The sequence below is a fragment of the Dipodomys ordii genome, unplaced genomic scaffold, assembly GCF_000151885.1.
Source record: "Dipodomys ordii isolate 6190 unplaced genomic scaffold, Dord_2.0 Scaffold26, whole genome shotgun sequence".
In the NCBI taxonomy this organism is placed as follows: domain Eukaryota; kingdom Metazoa; phylum Chordata; class Mammalia; order Rodentia; family Heteromyidae; genus Dipodomys; species Dipodomys ordii.
Window position 1 is genome coordinate 372,221 of NW_012267242.1, and position 18,702 is coordinate 390,922.

Consider the following 18,702-nt stretch of genomic DNA (forward strand, 5'->3'; position numbering starts at 1 on the left):
AAAACCCTCCAAGCAGCTAAGCACTGGGGGGGGGATCTCAGGTTTGTGGGGAGCCTGAGTTACAGAGCAAGACCCTAGGTCAACAGCCCCCATCCTACCCAACCCCTCCAAAAAACTCTACAAACAAGAACTGTCCTTTTTGGTTTGTGTATTCAGAATATTCTAGATGCCCAGCTCCCTCCTAAGTGACCCTCAGAAAAGGAAACAAGAAAAAGAGATCCTGTATCCCACTGAGTCATGGGTTCATCTGTCATACACAAGGTGAACAATGACAAGGTATATACCTAACAATCCATTCTTTCAAAGAATCTCTTAAGCTTTTTATGTCACCAGCTTCCCTTTAAAGGCTTGATTTATGAGTTTTTATTTCTCAGGTCAGATGACTTTCAGACTTTGGCTCCCATTTCTATTTAGATATAAAGCTTGGTTCCTAAGCAACCAGTCAGCTCCTCTCCCTCTTACTTGTCCCGTCATGGAGCCAGTGTACTATACTAGCAGAACAGGTCAAACAGAGCTCAATCTTGGACAAATCAGTGCTTGAGGGAACTTTGAAGAAAGCAAGAAAAAAAATGTGGTATAAGAACAATTCAGAAAGATCTTGTTCTGGGCAGTTTTGCCTGTACAAATATAATGAAGTATTCTAGCCAGAGTTTAAAAGCTGGATGCAACTGTGGGCATGATTCTATCCTTTATTTACAATTGATAAATTTGAGGCCCACAAATTAAATGACTTGTACACAAGGTCACACGAGAAGCAAAGCTGCAGCTAGAACCCTGATGTCCAAACTCCCAGATCAAATCTCTGCTACTGCATCATACTACCATTAAAAGGTATAAAAGGAAAAAAAAATTCTGACAGGTGATTTTCCATAAATTAAATCAACTTTGAAAAAGCTAGGCACATTTGGATAGTCACAAACTTCTAACAACATAAGAGGAAAGAGTTAAAAGCTGGTTAAATCTGAAAAATAAAAAATATCAATATGTACAATATTGTAAAAAAAAAAAAGAAGAAAAAGAAAAAGAAGGAGTAAAGGAGGAAAGAGGAAGATGGCATTCGTGATTACTGAGCAGGTAGGGCAGGGGGCAGCTGCATGCTAGGAGCGGGCTGCATGGGCTGCCAGCTCTCCTGGGTTTGGAGGATGCGGTACAGCTGCTTGAGTTGAGTGACGATGTTATCTTTGATATCTGGAGTCGAGATCTGCAGGCGAACACTGCCACTGTCAAAGGACCGTGTGAAATCACCAGAAAACATCTCATAGATCATCCGAGCCACCACTGGAATGACCTGTTCAGGCACAGAGCACACAAATATCCAGTGAGGAAAAGTTTTTTGGGAGGTTTTGGTTGGTTGGTTGGTTTGATGTTTGGCAGACTGAAGTTTGAACCCAGAGCCTTGAGCTTATTTGGTCAGCTGGAATTGTGCCTCTTGAACCATACCTTCCAGCAGAAAAGATGTTTTTTTTTGTTATTTATTGTTTTTGTTTTGTGGGGTTTTTTGCAAAGCAGGAGAGACCCCAAAGCAGGGAGACTTCCTGGGGAAGTCAACCACTCTAATATCTAGATGCAGTACATACCTTGATCTCTCCAAACCATCCTGCCAAGGCTCATTTTAGCACTTGGTACAAGAGGAAAATCTAGACGTACTTTCATACCATTTGCCTACATAAATGACTGCTTACCTAGCAATTAAACCAAATGTCATCTATTGCCTCCCTCATTGCGCAACTCTGAAGCAACCGCAAAAAAAAAAAAAAAAAACTTTTCTACAATAAGATAAAAGAATATAACAACAGCCAGGCACTGGTGGCTCACACCTGTAATTCTAACTACTCAGGATGCTGAGATCTGAGGATTAGGATTTGAAGCCACCCTGGCAGGAAAGTCCAGGAGACTCTTATCTCCAGTTAACTATTTAAAAAAAAAAAAGCCAGAAGCAGACCTATGCCTTTAGTGGTAGAGTTCTAGCCTTAAATACAAAACTACAGGGACAGTGCCAAAGCCCTACATTCAAGCTCCAAGACGAGGCGCGCGGGTGTGCGCGCGCGCACACACACACACGCACTTACGCACGCACGCACGCACGCACGCACGCACACACACACACATACCAGCAACAAAGTAAAGAATGCAACAATAAGGTTATATTCTTTGTGGTGTGTCTGCATGTGCATGCACATGCACACTGGTGCTAGGGCTTGAACTCTGCACATGGGAGCTGTCCCTTAGCCTTTTTGCTCAAGGCCAGCACTCTACCATTGAGCCACAGCTTCATTTTCAGCTGTTTTACTGGAGATAAGAGCCTCAAAGACTTTCTTGCCCAGGCTGGCTTTGACCCTCAATCCTCAGATCTTAGCTTCCTGGGTAGCTTTAGCTTTGCTTAGGTTTTAGCAAAACTTCAATATTGGTAAGAGAATGGAAGATAAGGTCTCTAATAAAGCAGGTACCGATTTTAAGTATCTTACATTCTCCAGTTTGATCCTCTGTATCAGGCCTTGTCTGATACCTCATCTGATGGGATGAGAATACACACAAGTGAATAAATGCTCAATCAGAACCCAAATGTAGGGGCTGAAGCATTAGCAAAAGAAATTGATATACCCTTAACTCCTCACCTGAACCAAGATGAGTTTCCTTTCCAGAGGTTTTCCATCTGGCCATTCTTCCCCAAAGCATAAGTAGATCTCAAATGGTGGCTGCTTCTCTATCTGTCCTTTCTGATGGGCAATGAGCTCTGCAGAGGGTAAAATAACAAGCTTGGTACACTGGATCAATCCATATCCATTCAGGAAGTACCATCTTTCATGCTGCCGAAGAGAATAGGCACTAGCCACATGTGACTATTAATTTTAAATTAATTAAAATTAAATAGATCCTGCGTTACCTTGATCATATTTACATATTCAATCACCATGCGAGGCTAGGAGTTACCATATTGGACAGCACTAACAGACAACTTTTCCATTATTTCCCAAGGTTCTATTGGATACAATTGATCTAGACTTGGGATTCAAATCACATTGTGAAATGCACATCTCAATGTTCTTCCTAACATTATCCACTTTACTTCATCACTCAAATTTTTTTTTGGGGGGAGGGGAGTATGAATTTTGCTGAGCATGATGAACAAGATCACCTATGAAAGTTATGTTGATGTTTGGGGCAAATGGCTTATGCCTATAATCCTAACACTCAGAGGGCTGAGATCTGGAAGACTGAGGTTCAAAGGCGAAAAAGCTCCATGAGATTCCATCTCCAAAATAACCAGCAAAAAGCTGTGCTAGAGGTATGGCTCGCATGGTAGAGCTGCTGCTGAGCAAGCAAGCCCAGCAAGCATCAAGCCCTGAGTTCAAACCTCAGTGTCAGCACACATACGTATACACAAGAAAGTTAAGCTGGTATAGGAAGGTAATGGCAAAACTGTCTCCCTCTTTTGCTACTGAAGGAGCCATAATCAAACAAAAGCTAGGTGTCAAGCACAGAGCCTTAGAGCAGAACTTCCTTCTTCATTACCTAGGTCATGTGCATTTTTCATAACCAAACTTCTGTTAGGCCTTGACCTTCTCCCAAAGAAACTTTTGGGTTAAGATATTTGCTAGGCCAAGAAAAGATGGAAAGGGAAAGATATAAACTTCCAGAGAACAATGCCCACCATCAATATTCTGAAAAAAAGAAAAAAAAAAGACTCACCACTCAAAAAGGTTTCCAGGCAAAATAGCTTGACCTTCTTTTGTCTCTCAATCAGGTTGGGAGCAACAAGTGATGGGGCACATGGCCCAGACCAGTATACTTTGCACTGGCACAGTCTGATGGCATAAATGGCATGCCCACTGACCTCCAGGATCAGTCCTCTGTCCATGACATCCAGTAGCTTGCTAGTGAACAGCTTCTGCTTTTCATTGGTAATATGCTCTGGACCTGGGAATTTGACCTGCTCAAGGCTGACAGGACCAAAGAGCTCTTCCTGGTCAGGCATAGGACCCAGGTCTCCATAGAAGAGCCGGCAGCCTTGGGGATTGCTTACGGTCATGGTCTGCCCATATTCCTTCCCACGATACTGAAACTTGATGTCCAGGTCAGTCACTGGAAGGTGAGAGACAACAGTGAATCCTGGTTCCATGGGTCTGCCTCCCATCCCAATGGCTCACACAAGTCCATCAAGATCAGGCCAGGTTTCAACTAACATTCAAAAGAGCCATGCCAAGCCAAGTACCATTGACTCATGCCTTTAATCCTAGCTACTCAGGAGGCCGAAATCAGAGTAACATGATTCAAAGGCAGCCCAGACAGGAAAATCCATGAGACTCTTAGCTCCAATTAATGACCAAAAATGCCAAAAGTGGAGCTGTGGCTCAAGTATAGTAGAATTCTAGCTTTGAGCAGAAAGTCTCTGGGACAGCACCCAGTTCAAACCTCAGGAGCAGCACCAAAAAGAAAAAAAAAAAAAAAAAAAGACATGGCCATAATGATTCCTGCAACAAAAGGAGACAAATCCCTTGAATAGTTACCAAAAAAAACCTGCCTTGAAGCAAGGAACTTAAGATCAATAACTATCTCCCTTCAATCACCATGCCCTAAGGGCTAGAATTTCACCAGGTAAAGTACTTTGGTACTTTACCATATTGTATTGACTGCATCTTCAAAAATAGGCATTAGAGGAAACTAAAAACTTAAAGATCTAGTGTGTATCTCCATTTTAGCTCCTTTCTTAAAAAGAAACTAGAGGGGGGAAAAATAAATGCCAAGACATCTTTCTGAAAATCACCCCTTTAGCACACTCTGAGGGCCTGTTCTAATAAAATGCCATAAAAGGACAGTGCAGCAAAATAAATATGCACTCAACAAGTCTCCATTAAATCCATTAGGCCTTTCAAAGCCACTAAGCCTCATGGACAAGACTCCTGTACTCATATTCTGGCCATTTATAATGTGAAAAGGGAAAACAGGGAAATGACATCAATTCTTCAAGATAAACTCTTTGCTGGATGTCACTACCTCACACTTGTAATCCTAGCTACTCAGGAGGCTGAGATCTGAAGATCATGGTTTGATGCCAGCAGGGCTGAAAAAGTCTGTAAGACTCTTACCTCCAAGTGACTACCAGAAAAGCCAGAGGTAGAGCTGTGGTTCAAGGGGTAGAATGCTAGATTTGAGCAAAAAAGCTCAGGGACAACACCCAGACCCTGTTTGTTCAAGCCCCAAGACTAGTATAAAATAAACAAAACTTGTACCAAATTCAGAAAGAGTTCCTAAAGCCCTTCAAATGCAAGAAACTCCTTGACCAATTCCAGGGTCATGAACCTCCCCATGTCACAATGGCCTTGTCACTCAATGTCACTCAATCCCCTAGTTAGACTAACGGTGAGTAATCTGGAGCTCCAATCACCAGCACGTGGACAAGTAGATACAGATTAGTTTCTTTACTTCCCTGGTGATTCATTGGACAGCTAGTAAGCAGACAGAGAGTACCTGTGGAATAACAAAGAGGCAGCAGAGGGGGTCTGAGGATATACCTCAGTGGTATAGCACCTAATTAATAAGTAAGAGGCCTTGGGTTTGATTCTAGCACCAGAGAGGAAAGACAGGCAATGGAGGCAGAAGGCATGACAGACAGGGACTGCAACAGGAGATGAAGACTCATCAATAGAGATCAGGACTCACTTACTTGGGAGAGAGCTGATCCACAGTTCTGGAGAGCTATGGAAGGGCTGAATAGGTGCCTGGGGTACTTCCATCTCCAAAGGCTCCGTTTTGGGCCACACTGCTTCAGGGCTACAGTTTCCCACACTGCAATTGCCCACACTGCAGTTGCCCACACTGGCTGGTGCCATGGGAGAACCTATGACAGAAGGAAATGGATGGGCAGGCAGGCCTACCACACATGCACCTGGTTCAAGGCTCTTAGAAACTAAAAGGATCTGCAGACAAGGGTCAAACCCTACTAATCCATGACCTAATTTGATCTCCTGGCCCATCAATGATTCCTATAGGTCATAATAAGAAATATGAGTCTGAATTCTAATCATTTCTCCCATAAACTCATACTTTGAAGAACTATTTCTTTCTGCTAAACATTAACCTATAGACCATTTCCTCTGCAGTTAAATTAGAAAGGACATGAGATGTTTTGCTGCAGAATTTGGTCCCACCAATTAAACAGACGTTGGCTGTCTTCCATCAGGTGAACTCAACTGAACTAATCATTTAGATTTAAGTAAGTATTAATGTCTAGGAATGCTGTTAAAAGAAACAAATACACTTTTATAAGCATAAAATGCCTGGAAGGATACTCAAGAACCAACAAGATTCTCCCCACCAGGGAAGGGAACTAAAAGGCCCAAGGACAAGTCTGAAAGTAAACCTTTCAAATTATTACCTTATTGTACCATTATGAATTTTATATCATGTGAAAGTATTATTCACTCCAAAGTATCCAATTAAAGATTTTGTTTAAAGAGTGAACACCCTACTTCCCTGTTAATGTCAGAGTTTGTTCATTCCAAAGTTTACAGATCTCTCCTTCTAGTCTGTTCTTCCACGATACTTCTTTCTCTGACTCAACCACATTAAAATCACAGAGGTTAATAATATTTCTTTGATTCTCTGTAATCAATTTGGCTAAATCTAGGTACCTAGTTATATTTTATACTATATAATATTATATAATTTCCTAATAATGATCCAAGGCAGCCCCAAACATCAGAACATACAATATTAGTTTTCAGAAAATATGAACAAAAACAGGACATCAAGGTTCTGATTTTTTCTTTTTAGTGCGGTGGTACTATGGGTTGAAATCAGGGACTTGCACTTGGTAGGCAGGCACTCTATAACTTAATTGACAGCCCAGCCCAATGTTGTAACCTTTTAAGAAGTGAGAATAACAGAATGAGTCAGGGGAAAGGATTTCCATATGTCCAATTCTTAAAACTTCACTAAGTGGGAATGTGGCATGTAGCTGTACTTGCCTAGAAAAAAAACATGAAATGTTCCTTTATTTAGCACTTGGTTGCAAAGGTCTAAGTGGAAGACTAAGTGGATAGACAATAAGTGCCCTTATTTCACCTTCTGTAAGTAGGTTACCCCAAGGTTCTAAAGAGAGTATCTCAATAATACTAAGTTTTTGAGGTAGAAAATGTTTTTTGCACTTGACCCATAGAATCTAGATGGTACTAAAAATATCTCAAAAATCTACAGAACTATATGCAAATTATTTGGCAAGGAGCACTTCAGTGAAGAAATGAAGTAAAGATGCAGTAGAAGAACAGTGCTACACTTGTGTTTAGTGTCCTCAGAAAGTGCACTACAAGACTCCGTGCCTACAGTCACACAGTAACTCCTAATCCCTCAAGCCATTTTACTTGGTGAATTTACAAGTCCATAAAAGGAAAGTTCTGGCAGTAAGTCCTAGCACAACCTAGAATCAACAGCTAGAGAAACCCAAGTTTTCCATAATATAGCTTAAGTGGAATGGTTCCCATTAAGAAAGTAATACAGCCAGGCACTGGCGGCTCACGCCTAGAATCCTAGCTACTCAGGAGGCTGAGATCTGAGGAGGTTCAAAGCCAGGCCAGCAGAGAAATCTCTGAGACTCTTATCTCCAATTTATCATTAAAAAGCTGAAAGTGGAACTGTGGCTCAAATAGTAGAGCAGTAGCCTTGAGCAAAAAATGATCAGGGACAGTGCCCAGGCCAAGTTCAAGCCCCAGGACTGCCGCCAAAAAAAGAAAAAAAGTAATACAGAATTTATTCCAACAGAAATACTGGAAAGTCTACCTACAACATAAAAATGACATCTGTGCTTGCTCTGAAAGAAACTTGGCAACATTTATAACCACTAATATGTTCATATGTAAGACTGAGAATGAATTTTTTATTTTTCCTTTCTTTGAATTAGATAGTCTCTAGAAGCCTAAAACTCATCACACTTTACTGGAATCAATAAACCAGCAAAGTTCTCTTGCATGTGAGTCCTGCTTGCTAACAAACAGCTCAACACTCTAAACCCAAGGTCTAATCGCTGCTCTGAAGGCAGTTGTGGACAATGGATCAGCATTCTGAGACCAAAACTCTTAACATCCTCCGAATCCCTCTATCCTACCTACCACCTCTCACTTACCATTGATGTTCAGAAAGGGAAAGGTGTCCTGGATGGGCACATGGTGCTGTGACTGATCCAGCTCATCTTCCTCATCTTCTTCATCCACATCATTATCTTTCTCATCCCAAGGAGCAGACCCTGTGGATCCTACCCAAGATACACAAGCCCACAATCAAGCAACTTAAGTCAATCAAGCAGTTCAAGTCACACTGCAGCTGACTCATCACAAGCTAAAGATTGCTAGCACACAGCATCCTCAAGGTCAGAATGCACACACAGGTCCTAGCTAGAAAGACTGAGAACTGAACGTATATTAACTCCTAGTTCCAACTCCTCCTACAGAGTCCTAATATAACTATCTTCTCTTCCTCTACTCAGAACCTGAAGATCCTAACTCCTTCTCTTAGAAATGTCTGCACATTGGCAGAACTACACATTAGCTTCCTGCACCTTAGTACCTCTTTTAAGGACTCAAGTATATCAACTTCTCACTTTTATGAATTTAATGTGAGGTAAAGATCCCCTTCCTCATGGCCAGGCCTCACTGGATTTACTGGACCACATATCTAAATTATCTGGCTCCTATTACTCATTACACCTTGAGTAAATGGGAGGATAGGGTGGTATTCTCGTAGCAAAAGTATCCTACAAATTAAACAATCACTCATCTAACATTTAAGTGGGAAAAAAAAACTAGCAGGTTTAACTGTCATGCCAAATGATTCTTACAGTAACCCGAGATAGAATGGAGTTGAAGAAACTCAGGTTCAAGAAACCCAACAACTTGAAGCCGGGCGATGGTGGCTCACACCTGTAATCCTAGCTACTCAGGAAGCTGAGATCTGATGATCACAGTTCAAAGCTAGCTCGGGCAGAAAAGTCCATGAGACTCTTTATTACTAGAAAACCAGAAGTGGCACTGTGGCTCAAGTGGTAGAGTGCTCACTTTGAGCTGAAGAGCGCCCAAGCCCAGAGTTCAAGGCCCACAACCGACAAAAAAAGAAACCCAGTAACTCGAATCAAGTCCCACCAAATAGTTAAGTTAGAACAGCCAAGTTTAAAATGCAAAACCTGGGCTGGGAAGGTGGCTCAGTGGTAGAGTGCTTGCCTTACATGCATGAGGCCCTGGGTTCGATTCCTCAGCACCACATAAGCAAAAAGAAAAAAGCCAGAAGAGGTGCTGTGGCTCAAGTGGTAGAGTGCTAGCCTTGAGCGGAAGAGCTGAGGGACAGAGCCCAGGCCCAGAGTTCAGGCCCCACAACTGGACCAAAAAAAAAAAAAAAACACAAAACCTTCCACTGAGTTCTAATGCCTGCTTCAACCCTCTCCTTCCACCCCCCTCTCCCTCCCTGGCTGGCTTCTCAAGTTCCAAGAGAGGTTATTTTTACAGTAGAACTCTAGATTCGCTCTACTTTCTCCATCTGTAAGAATTCTTGGTAATAGTCATTCTTCTCCATGAAGCTCTTGCTGAGTTTATACCACTTGTCCTCTGAGTTCTTAAGGAATGGCTTTCCTATTTTTACCAATCTTAAACTTTGAAAACTAGACTGCTTTTAATCCATTTGAAGAGTCCAGACAAGAATCTGGCATGATGCCACTTCTCACAGGTATCTAGGCCTCACCTGGGTTAATGATCGAGCTCTGGGGCTGAGGGATATCACACACTTGATATATCTTCACCGGGTTCATGGGCACCTCCTTGGTGCCATCATACATCAAGTTGAATTCCCTGCTCTTGTTCAGAGCACAGCGGAGCTGAGCCTTCCATTTTGCTGGGTCAGGGTCGTCAACCCCTTCCTGGTATTTTCCTGTCTCTACAGCCCAGGCCTGAGAAACCAGAAATGGAAGTGAGTGCTTACTATTGTCCAGAATTACAGCAAAATGTATGTTACCCACTCTCACAAACACATACATACATATGTACACACACCCCTATAAATATAACTCATAATCTTGACCTTAACTTATAGACTTTGCAGCAGGCAATATTGCCCTTAGAACCAGACAAAGCAAGGCCAAAGGGAAATTAAGCTCTGTGCAAATGCAGTCTTTCGAAAGAGTCTTATCTTAAACCTTAGTACTAAAGCCTGTTCAGACAACAATGAAGAGTTGAAAATGGGGCAAAATATGTGCTGAAATGTTCAGGGCAACTCTAGAAAGTAGGGCTTGAGGCAACATGTATGTATGTGTGTGTGTTCACATATGTGACACACAGGTGCCCATACGGGGGCTTGAACTCAGGAGACCTGGGTGTTGTCCCTGAGCTTCTTTTGCTGAAGACTAGTTAGTGCTCTACCATTTGAACCACAGCTCCTCTTCCAGCTTTTTTGGTAGATAATTGGCAGTAAGAGTCTCTGGGCCTTTCATGTCCTGGCTAGCTGGCTTTGAGAACCAAAAGCCTAAGATCTCAGCCTCTTGAGTAGCCAGGATTATAGGCGTGAGCCATTGGCACCTCCTTTCCCTTTATCTTTTTAACACAGTTTCTTAAACAATAAATATGACAAAGGGATGGAAGATGATATGGAGATCAGGGCCTAAAAACCAAGTGCCTTTAGGGCAGGAAGCACACTGAGGGGGGGGGGGGGGCTGAGGCCCTAAGTTCTAAAAACACAAACAAAAACAACCCTACATCCTGAACCTTTCCTTCTTCCTTGAATTCCTGTGTCTCCTATGTCACTGGGAAATTTCATGCTGTAGCTGCACAAGTGACTAGTAGCATGGATTAAAACCTCTTTGACTCCTCTCTGGTTTCCAAATATAGGAACTCACAGTACTATCCCCAGAGAAGAAGAATAAGATAGTAAGGAAAAAGAAAACCTAAGCTGCATGTTGTATAGACTACATTCCTCAGGAACACAGCAGGGAGTAGAAACTCAGCGCACTTTCCATGTCCAACATGCATTTATGTTTCCATTCACAGGACATCTATTTCCCAGACAGCTAACATACTCTGGTCCCTCAACTTTCTTGGGGAGTATGCCCTCCTCTAAAACTGTCATTACAAGAGAACTCAAGACAGGAAGAAGTACACACTAAACGCTTTCAAGCCAACAGGGCATACTGCCAACTACTCCCTGCCTTTGATTCTGACCACAGACTTCTTTCTCAAGCTGAAACTGAATTCTTCTGCAGCATCTTTTAGATATGTGATCTCCCTGGATCACCTGCAAAGTCCCAGAGTCATGAGGAAGATTCTTTCCAGAGTTAAACATCCCCCTCCCAACTCTTAACTCCTCTTCCTCTTCCTCCTCCTTATAGTCTTGCCAGATATGGGTTCTGGTATGGAATAAAGAAGAGCTTTTAACAAAGCTGTGCTGTCTTGGGTGGCTTAGCAAATACTAGAGGACCTAACTGCTGCTGCATTCCATTCAACCCTAATAGGGGATTTCAACTTCACTGGTCCCCAGTGTCTAGGAGGCACATCTGCTGTTACCTGGTGTACTTGGCTGCTGCTTCTCCCTTGTCTCCTCGATTTGTTCAGTCCTTATGTATACGCTCACTATGACCCCACTCAGCCTGACTGGGAATGTGCATATTTTGGCAGAAGTGTATGGATTTCCACAGTTCCCACTAGGGGCCTGCCCCTCCATAGGGAACAGCCAGACTAACGCAGCCACAGCCCAGCTCTAGCCTACCACACAGCATCCCCCCCAAGGCCATTCAAATGACCATAGGGACCCAAGGCTAGTACAGTAGAGGACCAAAGCCTTTTATAAATGTAACTTCAGAATGGAGAAAGGAGAGCCTACAAGGTATCATATAGCAAACATTGTGAAGTACAAACATTACTTGTCCAAACTCATCCTGACTCTAGCTTGGGAGAGACTGTGATCACTGCATAGGTCCTTATTTCTCTTCCTAAAATGGAAATGATCCCTGTATTTTTATGGTACTTTACAAATCCCTTTCCATACTTTATTTCACTATATTCTCATTCAAATCCTAAGAGGTAGGCAAGATTCATTTCATCTTCAATTTTTCTATAAGGGACACTGGAGCGCAGAGAAGTTATATGCCTTGCTCAAGACTACACAGCAGATGGTGGTCATAGGAGTTCAAGTCAGATATTCCAACTCCCAGTCAGAAGGAGTAGTGTTAAGGCAGGAAGTAGGGTAGGGAAAACAAGAAACATGGGTTCAAACCTTGAGTCCACTGTTTATTGGCTATATGACTTGAGCAAGTTACTGAGCCCCACTGAGAGTCAGCTTCTGCCCATAGATGAAAGCAGTATCTCCCTTACAGGGTTATGGAGGGAATCAAATGATATCATGGACACAGCACCCATTCCATGCTATTGGCTCACTTGTGTATCTTGCTAAAGGTTCATTAGAGTCTGGGATCTGTAAAAGCATCCTTCCTCTTCTCCTGACTTCCTTGTTCCTCCTTCAGCATTGTACATGCAGATGTACTGATACAACGCTTTCCTCAAACCAAGCACACAAGCCATCCTCAGGTGTAGGGCTTTCAGGATCCAGTCTTTTTTTCCCCATGGACAACAAAAGCTTCAACAGGAAACCCAAGTTTCAGACCAAATCTCAATTGAAATCTATCAATTTCAGGCCACAGCGAGGCAGGCTGGACCAGAGCATACCCATTCCCCTCACAATGCCAACCACAATAACTAGTGCTGGTTTCAGATGTTGTCCTTAAAATTTTTTATATTATTTATACCTAAATTAAGAATGTTCATTGAAGCCGGGCACTGGTGGCTCACACCCATAATCCTAGCTACTCAGGAGGCTGACATCTAAGGATCGTGGTTCAAAGCCAGCCCAGGCAGAAAATCTGTGAGAGTCCTATCTCCAATAAGCCACTCAGAAAACTGAAGTGGCACTGTGACTCCAGTGGTAGAGTGCTAGCCTTGAGCTGAAGAGCTGAGGGACAGCACCTAGGCTCAGAGTTCAAGCCCCACAACCAACACACACACACACACACACACACACACACAAAGAATGCTCATTGACATCCTATCACATCAGACCTCTTCTCTTTTCACTGGACATAATAGAATCCTTCAGGGAACACTGTGAGGATGGCTTTCCCCCTGAGCTCTGAAACCCTCTTTTCAGCCCTATACTAATCCAATCTCAGCCCAAACCTGGAGGATCCAACTTGACAGACCCAGTCAGGACAAACTTACATTTTTGCATTCTAGCTAACTTCTCTGTTTCTTGGACTGCAGTAACTAAGCTCCCTCTGGGATGAGAAGGAGCCAGCAAGGAGTAGTTGGTGTGTCATGAAAAAATGTGGTTCATGGAATTACTCTAAGCCTTTTCCTACAACCACTGCCCATCCACCTACTTCTGAAGTCAAACTTTGGTTTCATATAAATTTTGCAAGATGCTATGTGATCACATCTTTGCTTCAGTAAAATGATTCTCATATCTGAGCTACTTTTTTTATTAAAAGAAAACGTAATTAAGGCTGAGTATGTAGCTATGTGGCAAGAGTAAAGTCCTGGATTCAATCTCTAACATTGAATGAAGGGAAGGGGGAAGAGAAAAAAACATTAACGAATAAAAATTTGTAACCAAATCACATTTAAATTTGAAGCAGAGGATATAAATGGGGAAAACATTTTAATGTCAAAAGAACAACTTGTTGAAGGCCTCTGTACCCTCTACTAGGAACATGCTAGTACCTAATAATTCTGCCATCGTCTGGACAGCCATCCCTAAGCTTAAGCACTTCTCTTAGTATCAAGGACCTGAGTGAATGAAAAGTCAACCACTGACCTTTGGTAATTTTGGACAAGCACATCACTATAAACACTTGTAGATGACTTAAACTCATCTTGGGTCCTGAGAGACATCAACTGAGTATCATTAACCAATGGGAAAGAATAAAGGGTTAAGAATATATATATCTGGGCTGGGAAGGTGGCTCAGTGGTAGAGCGCTTGCCTTGCATACATGAGGCTCTGGGTTTGATTCCTCAGCACCACATAAGCAGAAGAAAAAAAAAGCCGGAAGTGGCGCTGTGGCTCAAGTGGTACAGCGCAAGCCTTGAGCTGAAGAGCTGAGGGAAGACAGCACCCAGGCCCAGAGTTCAGGCCCACAACCGGACCCAAAAAAAAAAAAAATCTATCTATCTATCTATCCATTCCAAAGAGAAATTACTGTTATGTTACGTTTTAGTACCATCGTGTGTGTGTGTGTGTGTGTGTGTGTGTGTGTGTGTGTGTGTGTGTGTGTGTGTATGGGTTTAGAGTACTCCCCGTGAAAAAAAAGAAAAAAAAAGAAAAGAAAAAGAAAAAAGCAGCCAGGCACTGGGTGCTGGTAGCTCACGCCTGTAATCCTAGCTACTCAGGAGGCTGAGATCTGAGGATCACAGTTTGAAGCCAACACAGGCAGGAAAGTCCATGAGACTTATCGCAAAAAAATAATGAGTACAAAGCTAGAAGTAGAGCTGTGGTTCATGCCATAGAATATTAGCTTTGAGCAAAAACGTTTAGGGACAGCACCCCAGGCCCTGAGTTCAAGCCCCAAGACCAGTACAAAAACAGCAAAGCAAGAAAGCAAACAAATCCCGAAAGGTCTGAGAGAACTTGGAGAAAGAAGAAAGTCCTTTACCTTAAAAATGGTGTTTTCTTCCTCTTGTTGGGGGCTGTGCCGTGTAGCATGTTTCCAGGGAATCTGAAAGCGTTTAGAGTCTCTGTGTAGCCAGATGAGCCCAGGGTAGAGGCCACTATCCACCTGGGCCACCAGCCAGGGCTTTAGCCGGACTCTTCGAGGATGAAGGGCCATGGTCTGGAGGATGGGGGGGGGGGGGGAGGGGAGGGGGGAAAGGATAGGAGAATTAGGCCAGCCACTGGGAACTTTTCCCAGCTCTCATTCCCTTATGCTAGAGCTACAGTTTCACTAGATTACAGCAAAGAAACTAAATATGGGAATAAACTGTGCCAGGTGGGAAAGGAAAGAGGTTAAAAGGTTCTTTTGATTCTTATTCCAAAGCCATTTATATACTTCATGCTCTAGCCAAATCAGACTTATCAGGCAAGCAGATCACATTTCTTCTATTTAAAATCCTGAAGCAGAAAAAAAAAGAAAAAGGTGATGTCATCGCCACAGAACAGTCCTTCCTCAAGGGCTTTGGAAGAGAGAAGTAATTGCTCTTTTCAATCTCACCTCAGAAGAGGGAAGAGAAAGTTATGGCAACAGGAAGGAGATGGGCAAAAGGCTAAGCTCTTTTTAAACAAGCCAGCTGAAAATGAGTGGGAATGTTTCAGTAAGAAGTGACACCACCCTAAGGGAGAGAAGGAGGTGAGCGTCAAGGCCTTGGTTCCAAAGTCCTCACTTACATGGGCGAGCAGGCAGACAGTCCACCAGAATCTGAAGAGCTGAGCAGAGCAGAATCAGCTTTCCTTTCTTTCTCTTTCCTTCTTCCTTTCTATACCAAGGGAACAAAAAAAAAAGTCTCCAGTATCTATCTAGTGAAGGTTTGGAGAACTGTAAAGACCTAAGGCTTTGCCAATACCTCCTTTGCAACTGAGTCTGATAAAATTAAGAAGCCCTACAATAATCAAATCTCACAGTTCCCTACCTTAGCAAACTAAAAGCAGTCATAAGACAAGCTGTGCCCAGCACGGCCAGCCTCCTCTCTTACTTTTGTTTATTTCCCCAGAGACTGGCATGAACTAATTGGTTACAGGCGCCAGCCCGGGTAAAGTCTGCAATTGATTCTCATAAAAATACATGGGCATAGCAGATAACATTCAACAGCAGCTGGCACTCAGTAGAAAACAACATATCAGTTGCCTAAAGGAAAAAAATAAAAAAAAAGCTCTCTCACTAGAAATGATTTGCCTAGGATAATGTATTTAGATTTTGGGTATTTTCTTTTTCTTTAGCATGAGAAGTGGATGCCTGGAAAAATAAGTCATTCAACAAATACATTTTTCTCCAGTTAGTGTGCCAAGCACTGTGATAGTTAATAAACAACAAAGTTCAGTGTTTTCATTAGTTTTCATTAGATATCCCTTGAAAGAAAGAAAGAAAGAGAAAAGACAGATATCCCTTATGGAGAAAATTTACATTAGAACAGGAAGTCTATAGTGGCCTGAGAATAAGTTACCTTCCTATCCAGTTCTGAAACAAAAACTAGTTAAGTTAGCCCAAGATGCCCAAAGACTCTGAGAGCCTTAGTTAACGAGTGACTCCCCAACATTTCTTCTTTCCCAAATCACATTCCCAGCAAATACAAAGGACTGAAATCCAATTTAGTCTCTGGCACTTTAAGAACAAGGTAGGTCCTGCTCACACCTGAGCCTTCTGACCCAATTACTGAGTCCCGGCAACAGAAACCTTCCCCCTGGGAGCACAGCTCAGCTCAGAGAACAGGTGACTTTGCATGCCCTGTCCAAGTGTCCAGGTTCTTGGCCTTGATTTGGGATGGTTTGTAGGACAGCATGTGAAGCCATCAAACCACAGAATATATATACACCTTATTAAAAAGAATGCATATTCTCCCTGGAGCAAGTTCTACTTTCTCTTCCCTAGTATGAGTCCTGAAAAGGGGGGAGGGCTAGAGAGAGGGGGAGAGGGAGGGGGAACCACCAAAGGAAAAAGATAATGGAGAACTAGAAGCCAATCAACTTAGTAAAGTTTGAAGAATTTCTATTGCAGTACTGGCTTAAGGGCTGTATACATGTCACATGGAAGCCACCTCTTGACCGATGGTGGACTTATTCACAATGACAACCAGGCCACTACAAGGAACTGAACGTACTGATGGGGAAGGCGGAGCAGCCACTCAGAGTCAGTGATTAAAATCTAGAGTTCTCAGTGTTCTCCAGAGTGACATTACACATGAGCAACCCACCTCAGCCCCAGGGGATAGAGCCCTAGTCTTTCCTCCTCAGTCCCGTAATTGCCAGTACTCCCCACCTCCTAGAAGTCAGCCAAGATCTCTCTTATCTGTCATCTGGTAATGAGGACTCTTACAACAAGCAAAGAGAAGAATATAGAAAACAACTAAAATGAGAGAGAAGAATGGTTCACTAAATCATATCCACAGGATGCATTATTCAGCAGCTATTAATGAGTGTCAGGAGGATTTCTATTAGATTAGGGGAAATATTTACAATATGAATCTAAGGAGCAGTATGATCTTATACCTCTACTCTGTAACATAAAACTGTTGTAGGTGTGTAAACTTAAGAGACATGAAAAAGCAATATGCCAATGCACTGTATTTGTAATAGCTGGAAACTGGACTATGGGCACTTATTTTCATATATTATTGTACAAATCATTCACATTCTCCTCCAATTTCTCATGAAACATGATATCAACAATCCTATATCTGTATAGCCTCTTCAATTTTCTGTGTACTTGACACGTCTGATTTCATCCTCAGGACCCTAGAAGTGATATTATTCTGGTTTTACAGATGGATTAACTAAGTCATTGAAAAGTTAAATGCTGTATCTGGGGCTCAGATCCAACAATCCTAAAACAGAATGCACTGTATCAAATCCTGCCACTTGAGTCCTGAATTCCAAATCTCTCCATGTTCTTTTATATTGAGAACAAACCAAAACCAATATAGATTCCTTTGGAAGACCTACCAAGTGAGTGGGAAGGAGAATGCATGAACACCCCCATCCCCCACTCTCAGAAGCCCCTAATTCAGAATTCTAACTGTACCCACCACTCAGCTTTAGTGTAATTGATATCAGCTGCCACTACTGGTAAGTTCAACACCCCATTTCCAGGAAGTAGTCCTCCATAAAAACCCATCACCACTTACTTTCACAGCTCCTGCCTGGGCCAATTCCCAGGGCCTCTACTACCTCAAAGCCAGGATATGGTTGTTGATGGTTGTGCTACCAAACACACAGCTGCCATTTTCTGCAGACAAGTCTTAGGAGCAGTCTCAGTTCTTTTCCTTCCCTTCCTCCTGAAGGGAAGTGAAATGCCATCGAAGTTCCCAGGCTTCCCTCTATTGGGTTTGGTCCTGTTTAGGGGTGAATTCTGGGCCTCTAGCCATAACTCCACACCCTTCTTCCCTGGTGCACGGAACTTGGAGGGTGTTGGGGAGCTGTCATGCATTCGTATCATATACACATTAAACTGCACCAGTCCCTTTCTCCTCTCTCTTCCCTGGCTTCCACTCTCGATATCCACCAAGACAACCACAGAATAAGGGCCTGGTGACCCCTTGACACCAAGCAGGTGCCCGGTAAAGAGTGGCACCCCAGGCCTCCTTCCCAATGGAGCCCGGGAGAGACTTTCTCCCTTTCTCCGCACCGCCTCCAGCCCCTTCAGGCAAGGAGGGCCTCACTCCCCCAACCCTCCCACCCCCAGATCAGCCACGCCTGGCGCCACCCTCCCCAACACCTAGCAAGGCTCCTTAGAAATCCACGGGTGTCTCCCAGACCCAGAGCAGAAAAGGTCAGAGTGCTAACTAAATTCGGGGACGGAAAACAAACCCATCAAAGCTCCAGATCGCCCCCACCCCAGCCCTTTTACAATTTTCCCCCGAAGTCGTGCCAGACCAGAGCCTAAGGGACTGGGAAGTTCCCACCCGAGCCAGAGGCAAAGCAAGAGATAGGAGTGTGTGTGGTGGAGGGGGGGGGAGTGTGTGTGGTGGGTGCCGAG

At 43.1% G+C, this 18,702-nt stretch overlaps 1 protein-coding gene across 2 annotated transcripts in view; it reads right to left on the bottom strand.

Moving 5' to 3' along the window:
- Positions 1–35: 35 nt before the first annotated feature.
- Positions 36–18,702, bottom strand: part of Irf6 (interferon regulatory factor 6) — a 20,006-nt gene continuing 1,339 nt past the window's right edge. Inside the window, exons 1-8 of one of the 2 annotated variants that reach the window (XM_013015077.1) lie at positions 15,402–15,492; positions 14,674–14,850; positions 9,724–9,928; positions 8,120–8,248; positions 5,666–5,839; positions 3,691–4,083; positions 2,616–2,734; positions 36–1,288 (exon numbers count right to left, since the gene is read on the bottom strand). In XM_013015077.1, the coding sequence (XP_012870531.1) occupies positions 1,064–1,288; positions 2,616–2,734; positions 3,691–4,083; positions 5,666–5,839; positions 8,120–8,248; positions 9,724–9,928; positions 14,674–14,847 (1,419 nt within the window). In that variant the 5' untranslated portion in view covers positions 14,848–14,850; positions 15,402–15,492 and the 3' untranslated portion in view covers positions 36–1,063. Of the gene's footprint in view, positions 1,289–2,615; positions 2,735–3,690; positions 4,084–5,665; positions 5,840–8,119; positions 8,249–9,723; positions 9,929–14,673; positions 14,851–15,401; positions 15,493–18,702 lie in introns of those variants that run through there. The other variant, XM_013015078.1, reaches the window with a different exon arrangement.